This window comes from Bubalus bubalis, chromosome 3 (genome assembly GCF_019923935.1).
Source record: "Bubalus bubalis isolate 160015118507 breed Murrah chromosome 3, NDDB_SH_1, whole genome shotgun sequence".
In the NCBI taxonomy this organism is placed as follows: Eukaryota; Metazoa; Chordata; class Mammalia; order Artiodactyla; family Bovidae; genus Bubalus; species Bubalus bubalis.
This window is the reverse complement of record NC_059159.1, coordinates 123,971,749-123,983,682: the sequence shown is the minus strand read 5'-3', so window position 1 is coordinate 123,983,682 and position 11,934 is coordinate 123,971,749. Positions and strand designations below refer to the sequence as shown.

Here is an 11,934-nt window from a genome sequence, read left to right as displayed (position 1 = left end):
CTGGAAGTTTTTGGCATAATACTATAGCATTACAATAATTTTGGCTTGCAAATTATACCCCAGCAGAGACATCACATGGAAAAGTGGGTCTGACCCCCATGGCCCACTGAAAGTGAAATGGAAAAAATAAGTTGTGAAATATAACTTCTCTTCCTAAACTTTTGGAAAAGGCAGAGATAATTCTTCCATGTGCAACCCACATGCACGGAACAAGTTTCTAGATCCTGGAGAAGCCTGTCTTGCCCAGGGTGGCCTGGCCTGTTGCCAGCATCTGACCATTCCTCCTTCCTAAACCTGGAAGCAGAGATAGAAGGGAGGGAGTAGGAGAGGATTTGTGGTTGGTTGAAAGGTGGGATTCACAGTGAGGATATCCTCACCTTTCAGGTTTTCTATTCGAGCTTCCCTTACTTGCGGGATAATTAAGTGCTTATAAAGTAGAGGAATGATTTAAAGGGTAATTTGAGATAGTTAAATCTAGGGACATTTAAAATAAACATTTTAGTCCAGGTCAACTTCTGGGTCCTCCCACCATCCCCAGACACCATACACACACATCCCACATCCTAGATTATTTCCTATGAAATTCCAAATAAGTAGATCTCCGGCAATGAAGGGGCTGTGTAGTTGGTAATATATGGCTGTGTGTCATATATTGGGTTTGTAAAGTTTAACTGGCTCATAGATGATTACAGTCCTGTCTCACCAGAGGGAAAGAGTGAATAGCCTGATCCTGAAGGGACAGTTTGCAGTCAATTCCATTGGATTACTGTGGGTGGCTGAGTGGACAGAGCTCAGGCTTCAGAGTAAGATCCCAGTTGGACTCCTGGTTTTGCCACTTCCCCACTGTGGCCTTAGGCAGGGGAAGAGGCCCTACCTACCCAAGAGCCTCAAACTGCGAGTTTGACCTCCACCTCCAGTCCTGGCCAGAGAAGCCACTGACCTTGCTCCCTGCCCTAAAAGGTCCTGCTTTTCCTGCAGGATACAGGAAACAGATTTCCCCAAAGCCCATCTGTAATATGCAGGTTGCAAGTGGAGATAATGATTTGGACTATCATCCTAATAAATCAGCATTCTTTGAGAATTTCTCAGTCTTACACCTTAAGTGTATGTCATAGTCTGGGGCTTGATCAGCCAAATTCAAAGGAGCACCGGCTCTAGAGGCAGTTAACTCTTTTGTCTCCACAGAACATATGCTCCTCTCAGGAAAAGCGTTCCTGAGCAAACTGTGCTCCTCCCTCGGCCTCAGTTTCCTCATTTTAATAATCAGAGGACGATCTTAAATTGCAAAGTAGAGACGAGTGGAAATGACACAATTTTGGCACCACCAGACCAGGAACTGACATCCAGACCCACCTGAGTGACCTTCTTCCGAGCCTCAATTTCTCCATCAGTAAAATGAGGGCCTTGGATTAAATGGAGTGTTGCTAGCTCCTACAATTTTAGGCATTAAACATTCCCACAGCTAGCTCTGCCAGGTTGACACTGATCAGGGTAAAAGCCAAGACTTCCTCAGAGGTGAAAATGTAAGCAAACATTCCGATCTCCCCTTAGCTTGGCTTTCCAATTGGTGAGGGGCCAGGGCCCTGCAGACGATCCAGGTCGCATTCATCGTCCGGATGGCTAAAGTGCTTATTTGCATAAATAATCCTCCGATGGTCTGGCACAGAGGGTTGAACCGAAGTCTTGGTCCGTTTAAGCAGAGAATAGACACCCTGTTCCTAAGGGTCTCGGCACCGCATTTCCTCTAAGAGGGTCACGCCGTAGACTAAAAATGCCCCTTGTCCCCTAAAGTGGGGATCCCTGGAGAACACAACGCTCGGGTGCCGGGGTGCGGAAGGTTTGGCTTCTACGCGCTGCAGGTTTAGGCTGGCAATCTCTCGCCCAAGGCGGTGGCGGGCTGCAAGCGAGGCGGGGCCGGCTGCGCCGCGGGACCCCGGCGCCCTCAGGCGCGACCCGGGGGCTGGCGCCGAGGCGGCCGCAGGAGGTGGCGCGTGCTGAAGGGGAGAGCTGCTGCTGTCCAGAGCCGGGGCGCTAGAAGGCGGGGCCAGGGCCGAGGTCTGGCTGCAGGGCGCGTGGGGGTGGGCGGGGCGGGGTCTGAGAGGGCGGGCTGGGGGCGGGGCGCGCGCGGGCCCGGAGAGGGCGGGGCCGCGGGGCGGGGCGGGCTCTGGCGGCCCGAGTGTCACACACGCGGCGGTTCGGGAGGCGGCGACAGCGGCAGCGGCAGGCGCCGCCGGGACGGGCACGGGCGCGCGGGCTCGGGCGGGCGCCGGCTGCCTCCCTCCCTCCATCGCTCGCTTGCTCTCCGGCCCGATTGCTCGCCGGCAGAGGGCCGAGCTCGCTCCAGCGCTCTGGGGAAGGAAGAAGTCGGGGCGGGGGGTGCCGAGGACCCCGACAAGTTCCAGCAGCAGCCGCGGATTCCGGCCGAGGCGGAGGCTGCGGTTCCGACGGGACAGGAGCGCGCTCCGTGGCAGAGCGCACGGCCAGAGCGTCTGAGGAGCGGGGGGTCGCCCGGGCCTTTCGCTATCCGTGGGGCCGCGGCGGGGATCCCATGAGACGCGCCCGCAAGGGGCAGGAGATCCAAAGCCCGGGCGGCGCGCGGCGGAGGCGGAGGGCGGTGCTGCAGCTGCCGGAGCCGGGGAGCGGCCGGCAGGAGGCAGCGGAGAGAACTTGAACTTGGCGTCGGGAGCGGGCGCCCCGGACGCCCCTCGCTGGGGCCGGGGCCGGGGCGCCAAAGGACCTGGGCGGCATCGCTGCCCCCCGAATGGCCGCGGCGGCGGACCCGGCTCCCGCGCCGCGGCCCTAGGCGGCCTCTCGCCATGGCCAAGTGGCTGAACAAGTACTTCAGCTTGGGCAACAGCAAGACCAAGAGCCCCCCGCAACCGCCGCGGCCCGACTACCGCGAGCAGCGACGCCGAGGCGAGCGGCCCTCGCAGCCCCCCCAGGCCGTGCCGCAGGCCCCCGCGGCTGCCTCCGCGTCCTGCGGTACCGCCGCCGCCTCCTGCTTCTCGGCCTCGTCGGGATCGCTGCCCGACGACAGCGGCAGCACGAGCGACCTGATCCGCGCCTACCGCGCACAGAAGGAGCGCGACTTTGAGGACCCCTACAACGGGCCCGGCTCGTCGCTGCGCAAATTGCGCGCCATGTGCCGCCTGGACTACTGCGGCGGCGGGGAACCGGGTGGGAGCCAGCGCGCCTTTTCCGCCTCGTCCGCGTCGGGCGCCGCGGGCTGCTGTTGCGCCTCCTCCGGCGCGGGCGCCGCCGCGTCCTCGTCCTCGTCCTCTGGCTCCCCGCACCTCTACCGCAGCAGCAGCGAGCGGCGGCCCGCCACCCCGGCCGAAGTGCGCTACATCTCCCCGAAGCATCGCCTCATTAAGGTGGAGAGCGCCGCGGGCTGTGCCGGGGACCCCCCAGGGGGCGCCTGCTCCGGCGGCCGTACCTGGAGCCCAACGGCCTGCGGAGGCAAGAAACTGCTCAACAAGTGCGGCGCCTCGGCCGCGGAGGAGAGCGGTGCCGGCAAGAAGGACAAGGTAAGGCGCCCTTGGCCTCAGTAGAGGTTCCAGAGCCACTGTGCGCACGGGGAAGCTGAGGCACCACTCTAGTTTCGAGTTCCTACATCCACCTGGGGCTACGACCCGAGGTCAGGCCTCCCACGATGCTACCAAATTCTGCCTCCTTGCACGCGCTTTGTCCCCGATCATTGGCCTCCTGACACAGCCTCTTAACGCTGCTGCTTCCCGAAGGTCCTCAATCTGAACCCACAGCCAGGTGCCCTCTTTGAAAGTATCCTGACCAGAGAGCTCTCTGCCCAGCCTGGTCCAAGAGACAGCCAACCAGCCCCTCGAGGAGGAAAGTCAGAGAGTCAGAGTCCTTACGTATTTAAAGTGTAAGTGGCTCAGTCATGTCTGACTCTGCGACCCCATGGACTGTAGCCCGCCAGGCTCCTCCGTCCATGGGATTTTCCAGGCAAGAATACTGGAGTGGGTTGCCATTTCCTTCTCCACGTATTTAGAAGTGTTTATTCTTGTCTACCCCCGTTCCACCCGCCCCTGACTTTATGGATGGGAACTGAGGTCTAGAGCTGGGAAGGGACCCGCCGGATATTACACATTTTCGATGGCAGATCCAGACCGGCTGTCTCTGAACGGATATATGTAAATCCCTCTAAATGCCCTGCCCTGCCCCACCCCCCGCGCCAGGTTTCCAAATGGGGCAGCCTTTTGTACTTGAGCTGTACCGCGAAACACGCCCCCCACCCCCCAACCCCCACGCGTGCTTTTCCGGTTGAAGTGCTCTGGTCTACAAGAGCGCTCCACTTCGACCTGTCAGTTCCTCCAGCCCGGCCCGGGAGGGGTCCGCCTACCGGGCCAGCTGGAAGGAGACCACCCCTCCCATCCTCATCCTCCTTCCTGACCTTACCCTTTATAGCCCCAAGGATGAGGGGGACGATTTTGTACGCTCTCCTCCCTAACAGATCAGACTATCTTGATCCCCCGGACCTTTAGAGCAGTCTAGTTAATTACAGCCAGACTGGGCCCTCTCCTCCCCTTCACAGTCCTGTGACACCCTCCTTTCCCCCATAAAATAATACTTGTTCTGTCTACTTCTGGTGGAAGGCAGTGCTTTCATTACATCTGAGGCCCAGTGCCCTGTGATGGCTATCAGACTGCTGTCCCTCTCCTTCCCCGGCACCGCCCTGCTTTCTCCTAAAGGTAAACTTTTCACCCAGATGTGGGCTGGGGGAAACTGATAGAGTCTGCGTTTCTTTTAGGACTGAATTTCCAGACAGGAGGGAGACAGGCCCCTACTTCCCAGCTGGTGCTTGGGAAGGGAACTTTTTGTTTTCCAGGCAGGAGAAGTAAGCTGGTGCCCCTCCTGAATTTTTCTGCCTGACTTCCTCTCCCCAGGGTCCCAGGTCCACCTAGCATACCTCCCGCTGGGTCTGTTGAAGGCAGCATAGGTAACTTATGGATTCCACTTCCCTCTGGGGCCAGTCTGGGGACACATCTGCATGGACTCTGGGCTTCCTAAGCACTTGGGGTGCCACACCTAAATGACAAGAGCTAGGAGCTGGGTGGCCACCTTGGTGCTGCCTTGGGGGCAGAGGAGGTTTCTCTGGGAGCCCCCAGGATTATGGGTTTGTGGTCCATCTGTAAGGGAAACAACAGAGAGGCTCCCTGCTGCCTTCTGTGTGGCCCAGGCTTGGCTAGGTGCTGATCTGGGAGAACCTGGAGTCTCTGGAAATGGAAGGATAGCCTAGCCTAGCTCTCCAGAGAGATCCCACCATTCCCATGTTATTCCATGACCACCTCCCAGGTGGGCAAATCTCCTTTCTCTCCTGCTGCTTGTGGTTCTGCCTACTCACTAGAATCTTTCTTTATGGTTTTCAAAACTTTAGTAAATGTTTTTTCCTAACTATAAATAAGACTATTTCAAATACTGAGGAACACTAAGTTTAATAGCTGGAGTGTTAAGTGTGTTGAAAACTTGGCTTTGTTCCACCAGATGTTTCGTACAGTTCTTCTTTGCTCCCCTCTGCTGGGCCCTGGAGCAGGGTTCAGGCTGCGGTGTACAGGCTGCTGTGATGGCAGGGCTTAATGGGAGGTGGCCAGGGAGGACCACTGTTACGATTGGCTGCAGAAGAGAACCTGCTCTAGGGGATTGTGGGTAAAGGCCTTGTGGCAGGAATTGAAAGGTTAGAGTTGGGCAGGACCCCAGAGGGGCAGGAGGTCCTGGGTCGGGGAGAACCTTGTAACCTAAGCACAGCAAGGAGATTTAGCTGTTGAATCATATGAGCAGATATGGTTTCTTTTAAAAAGATCTCTCTGGAGTGCACTTCACCTACTAGATTGTGACTTTGAGCCCTTTGATCTTTTAAGAGGTTGTTGCCATCTTCAGAGTCAGAGGGATTGCAACTGCCAGATATTCTTTCTAGCGAGTAAGAGGAAGAAACAGGGAGGGTCATACTATGCAGTGGTTCTCAAACCAGCACCTGGAGGACTGGTTAAAACACATGGGGCCTGAGAAGGTGTATCTTTAACAAATTCTCAGGTGATCTTTTGCAGCTGATCCTGGGACCACACCAACGCAACAGTGGCTTCATAACCCTCCCTCTGGGTCTTCTGGTTGGAGCTGCTTTGGGATGCAGAGACTCCGGGTGCCCTCTTCATCTCTGATCTCTGTGGGGCTGCCACCTAGTCCGGGGCCAATACCCACCCTGCGTTCCTGGTCAAGCAGCCAGGCGGTAGCCTGGTTTTCACATTATTTGCAGCCAGCTTTTGGAAGCCGGGGACACTGCAGGTCCAGCCCTGAACACACTAGAGTCTGCCTTCTGCCCCTCACCCATGGATCCAGGAAAATGTAGTTCCAGCCCACTTAATCTCTGGCCCAGCTTCCTCTTATCAGTTGTTAGGGAATAGAACAAGTACCCATAGGGCTGTTGAATGCCCCAGCTGTGTGGGGACCTGTGTTTTAATGTCGGCCTATGTTGGGAGTTACTGTGGCGTGGGACTAGGAGCTGTGTCCACAAATCCTCCTTTCAGGGCCTCCATTGCCACCCCCCACCCACCTTTATCTTGGGGGCCCTTCTGCCCCCCTCAGTACCTGTGCCCCCTTCTGACACATACTTAGGCATCCTCCTGTTCTCCTAGGTGGATCCCGGGGCACATACACACCTGGCTACATATACTCTGCTACCAGCCAGTCTCCAGTTTAGGGTAGTTTCCCTTTTAGAATCACGTGGAAGAGAGTCTGTTTTCAATTTAACCAGCTTTTACCCAGCACATATTTTGCGCTCAGAGATCTCTCAGTACAAGGACAAGCTAGGAGGAAGGAATAAAGGCTGCAAAAAGACTTGGGAGTAATTTTTGGCCTAAGCCTCTGAAGGCTGCTGACACCCGTCACCTTTTCATCATTTGTTTCCCAGTGTTTTTGTCTTCGGGAATTTAGTGAGATCTTCACCTAGGAGGCAGCTTTGAGTTGGATCTAGGGATGGAAGTGGAATTTCAGTGCAAGGAAAGGCTGACTGCAGCCTATGGGAGCCCTTAGGTGTATGTGCTGTGTACATGCATCTGTGTGTGCATGCATGTATGTCTGTGTGTTGGCGTATGTGTGCATGTACATATATAAAACCTTAATGTGGAGAATGTTTTTGGAAATGAAAGCTTTCTTGCAGTGGGCCTCACTTGGGAAATGAGAGATGACAGTGTGAGATAGGTGGAGGCCTGAGTTTGGACCCCACAGGGAAAGCCTGGAAGACTGTTGAATCAGGAAAAGGATAGACTCAGAGCCATGGTTGAGGAGCATCCCAGGCTATAAGCTGCTGCAATCTGGGGTTGATGGGTTTGGAGTTGGGAGGCAATTACAATATAGTCCCAGTGAGAGACAGTGAGGACCTGAGCTCCTGGAAAGAAAATACAAAACTTTAGTAGGTGGAAATATTATTCCCTTAGGTTGTCTTTATAAAAAACAAATAATGATGACAAAGAGGCAAGTAACTTGGTAGGTCTCCTTATGTGCAGTCAGACAAGTGTTATCCACTTATGTTTTCTGCTGAAGTCTTGTTTCTTTTATCGTAATTAAGTAAATGTTTCCACTGCACTGAGAAAGTCGAGATGCACCGTGACATCAGTTTCCCAAGTTTAAATACATGCTGATGTGTACTAACACTTTGTATTTTGTCAGCATCCACAGAGTTGAGTTAAATAACGTGCTTCCAAATAAATAAATAATATCATGTTCAACTTTTTTTTTTTTTTTAATACTCAGCAAACAGTTTCTGAGCAGCATGCGAGGCAGGGGGGACCTCACAGAGAATAAGTAGCGAGTTGAGGGAAGCTTCTCAGTCTGCAGTTTGAACATGAGCTTTTTGAGGTCTGGTCGGGGAGACAGTCGGGTAATGAGGCAGTGTCACAGCGTGAGGCATGCCAGAGCAGCAGTGTGTGCAGAGGGCTGAGAGGAATTCACAACACTGTCTATGAATTCAAGGAGGGCTTTCATGAGGTGGTGGCATTTGAGCTTCTCCAGGTAGAAGCTTGTGCCAAGAGAATGGATGGAGGCTCTGAAAGACGGGTGTGGTGGGGGAATTGTAGAGACAGGTTGGAGCCGCAAAACAAGAGAATGTCTCATGTATCTTTTGGAGGAGTTGGGAATTGGGGTCTTTGTGTCCTTTTCACATCAAAACATTGATGTGTAGCTTGATTGAAGCCAGGGTGAAGCATGAGCTGAGAGTCATTTTCCATTTGGTTAATAGCCACATTCTCCAGTTCTTAGAAAGTAATTGATTGAAAAAGTAAGGACCAAGCTTGGTAGCTGTGGTTTGGCTTGGAACACTTTGAAGTCCTGTCCCTTGAAAGTAGTGTGAGAGAAATGCTGCATATCAGATCCAGTTTTTCCCATCGATTCCTCAGAAAAGAAATATATTCTCCAGGCTTCAGGCTGACCACTTAATTGATCATTTAATCTTCACAGTCACCCTAGAAGGGGTTTAGGTACTATATTTGTTAGCTATCGCTGCATCACAAGTTACTCCAAAGTTGGTGGTTGTAAACCAGAGGTTAGCAAAAGAATCAGTTAGTGAGTAATTTTACCTTGTAGGCCAGACAGCCCCCATCACAGCTATTCAACTCTGCCATTGTAGCTTGAAAGCATACAGACAGTATATAAATTAAAGAGTATAGCTATGTTCCAATAAAACTTTATTAACAAAAATAGGCAGCTGGCCTGTGGTCTGTAATTTCCAACCCCTGATTTAAATGGTAAGTCTTTATTATTATCCATGAACCCACAAGTCAACTGAGTAGTTTTTCTGGCCTCAGTTGGCTCACTCAGGCATCTATGGTCAGTGTGGAGTGGTATGCAGCCCTGCCAGCCCTAGCTGGGCTGTCTTATGTGTTTGGTTTAGGATGGCCTTGGCTGCTTCAGTTCGGCTCTGTTCCATGTGATCTCTCATATTCCAGCAAGTTAGCCTTGTTCATATGATAGTGGCAGGGTTCCAAGAAATTACAGAAGCCCATACAGTTTCTTGAAGTTAGAAACTGGCCTACTGTTCCTTCTGCTGCTTTCTGTTGACCAAAGCAAGTTATAAGGCCAGCCAGTATTCAGGGAGAGAAGGGAAGCTGTGAAGTCCTGTGGCAGAGGGTAGGGATACAGGCGGGCCATTAATCAGGGAGTTTAGTGCTATTGCTCTACCATGGGTACTATTGCCCCATTTCACAGATAAAGAAACTGAGACTTAGAGGTATTGTTTGCTTAGTGTCACAAACTACTAAGTGACAGGGCCAGGATTACACCTGTTCAGTCTGAATTACAAGCCTGTATGCTTTTTATCAATTTGTTCAACTCCTTTCAGTGATTTAGATAGAGATAGTAAAGCTCTGATATTTACTGAAATGTGCATTGTATGTCTCCTCTTCCCCTTAATGTTCCTCTTCTTATACCACCCCCTCCCAATTCCCATCTCTTTCAGTCTGGGCTTTGGTGGTCCCCAAAGGGGCCCCTGAGCCAGCTTTTCTCTCCCCTTCCCTCATCTCACTCTGAGTTCCCTAAATGAGATGTTAATGCAGCACCCGAGTTATTTCATAGAGAAATTCCATGCACAGAGTTGGCACTTCCCAAGGGACAGCTGCACAAAACGTGTGTCTTGTAACTGTCATGTCTTCTCATTAAGGATTGGCGAGCCTGCATGTGTGCTCTTTTAAGGGAAAAAAAAACACAAAACCCCAGTACCTTGGCCCTTGTCAACAAAGAACCTAAGTGTCCTTGAAGGAGATCAGACGACTGTCTTCTAATCTGACTACCTCAGAACATAACTGATTTCCCCAGACTTAACCCCCAAGCCTTGATCTCGTCCTCTCCCCAATCCCAAAGCATTTCTGACCCATAAAGTAGGGGTTAAAAGGCAAACTTGAAAAGGTGTGCGTTCCTCTGGTCACTTAAGCAAAGCTGAACATGCCTGTGGCCAGGCGCTCCCTTGGGCAGTTTCACTTGGGGTTGACTTTCTCCTCTTGGGATGGGAGAGCCAAGTGGTAGTGGCCTGTGGCTAAGGGAGAGGTCAGGCGGCGCCCTAGAAAATAAATTGGGATTTGTGGCTTTGAAGCAGAAAGCTGGGTTGCTGGCTGGCTGATGGTGGCATCTCCGCCCACTTTCTGAGCGGAGGGGCTGTTCCTGCAGGATGGAGACAGGCTGCCAGTGGTGTCTGCCACCCTGCCTGCCTTATACCTTGCTTGGCTTGTGTTGACTGGGAAATTGCCATATGCAGGCCACTGTCAGAAGCTCTGTGCAAAACAGGGACAAGCCAGGGGAGGGGTAGTGCCTGCCCGCAAGGAGCTTATCTTCTGGTGAGGACACTGGGACCACACAGCTTTGTGTGGCAGTTTATCTGTAAACAGAGTGGTGTGGGTGAGCTGGGAGCCATCCTGGCACAGAAGCTGTCCTGAGCAGAGCCTTAACTCCATGGAACTAAAGGAGAAGCAGGGTCAGGAGGAGGTTCATTTCAACTGAGGGAAGCAGGGAAGGCTTCTTGGAGGAGGAGGCACTTGAATCATGAAAGAGTAGTCACTCAGGTTGAAGGAGCGTTCCACAAGAGCAGAATTAGTCATACTGCTCACCAAAGTCCTTTGAGTAGATGCTACTGTCATTCCCCTTTTACATATAAGAGAGCTGAGGCAGAGAGGTTAAGTAACTTATCTAAGGTCACCTTGCCAGTAAATGGCAGAGGTCAGCCTTGAAACCAGATTTAGGGTCTTTGTTTTGAACCACTGTGCCATAGCACCTCAGGCTGCACAATCTCATGCCTTAATTTTCTCTGCCTTATTTGTGGCTAGACTTAAACTCTTATAAAAATCTCCTCTGTTAGCATTGTAGGACCTACAGATTCCTGCATTTGCATAAGTATTCCAAAGCTTAAAAGAATCTTTCACACCCATAATTAACTTAATTGTCAGAGTCACTCTTTGAGGAAGGTGCTGTAACCCCCATTTTACAGATGGAAATATTGAGGGTCCCAGAAGGAATGGAGCTTGCCCTGCCTCACAGCAGGTACTAGCCAACACAGCGGCCAGGCCGTTGACCTTGTGTTCTGAGTCTAATGCCCTTTGTGCCTGGGTGATGTGGAGATGTTTTGGCCAAAGCTCCAGTCCAGAGGAAGGGTGACAGCCTGATGGATTTCCGGTTCTTTCTGTGTTTTGATTCTGAAACAAGTTATTGAGACCATTAAGGAACATTGACAGAGGACCTTGCTTCCACAATGGAATTTTCCTTCTCTTCCTGTCTGGTATTTTCCAGTAATATTTCTATTAATGTTTCACTTTCGGAGGCACTGGCTTCCTGAGAGTTTGCGCTTTCTCAACTGATGAGCTAGGAAGAATTGAATTTTCCTCTAAATCATTCAGTTCCTTTCCATTTTCTCCAAGGGGAACTCTCTGGATTTCCCATTATGCTGTAGAGGAAGGATCTTGGAGGTGGGTTCAAGGGATGGAGCGAGAATTAGTCAGAGCCCTGGAGAATGACTCAGGTCCTGAGTTTTCCAAGCGAAACTTTAGAGTAATGGTCAGAAAGGGGTTTCCCGAGGCCAGTGACTGGAAAAATGATTTGATAGGTGGGTGGGTTGGTGGGGAGATGGGTACTTCTGATGCACTGCTGGGCCTTCACTTACAGGCTGGACTCCAAGTCCTCAGCTGGGCCATGAGAGGCCATGCCAAGTCCTTTCTCTTCATTCATTCAACAGACATTGTTGAGAGTAGGTTGCTGCTGCTGCTGCTAAGTCACTTCAGTCGTGTCCGACTCTGTGCGACCCCATAGACGGCAGCCCACCAGGCTCCCCTGTCCCTGGGATTCTCCAGGCAAGAACACTGGAGTGGGTTGCCATTTCCTTCTCCAATGCAGGAAAGTGAAAAGTGAAAGTGAAGTTGCTCAGTCGTGTCCAACTCTTTGCGACCC

General features: G+C 52.2%; 1 protein-coding gene across 1 annotated transcript in view; it reads left to right on the top strand.

Annotated features, from left to right (window-relative positions):
* Positions 1-2,768: 2,768 nt before the first annotated feature.
* SHB (SH2 domain containing adaptor protein B) overlaps positions 2,769-11,934 on the top strand; it is a 136,135-nt gene continuing 126,969 nt past the window's right edge. Inside the window, exon 1 of the mRNA XM_006063467.4 lies at positions 2,769-3,527. Within this exon, the coding sequence (XP_006063529.2) occupies positions 2,817-3,527 (711 nt within the window). The 5' untranslated portion in view covers positions 2,769-2,816. The remainder of the gene's footprint in view (positions 3,528-11,934) is intronic.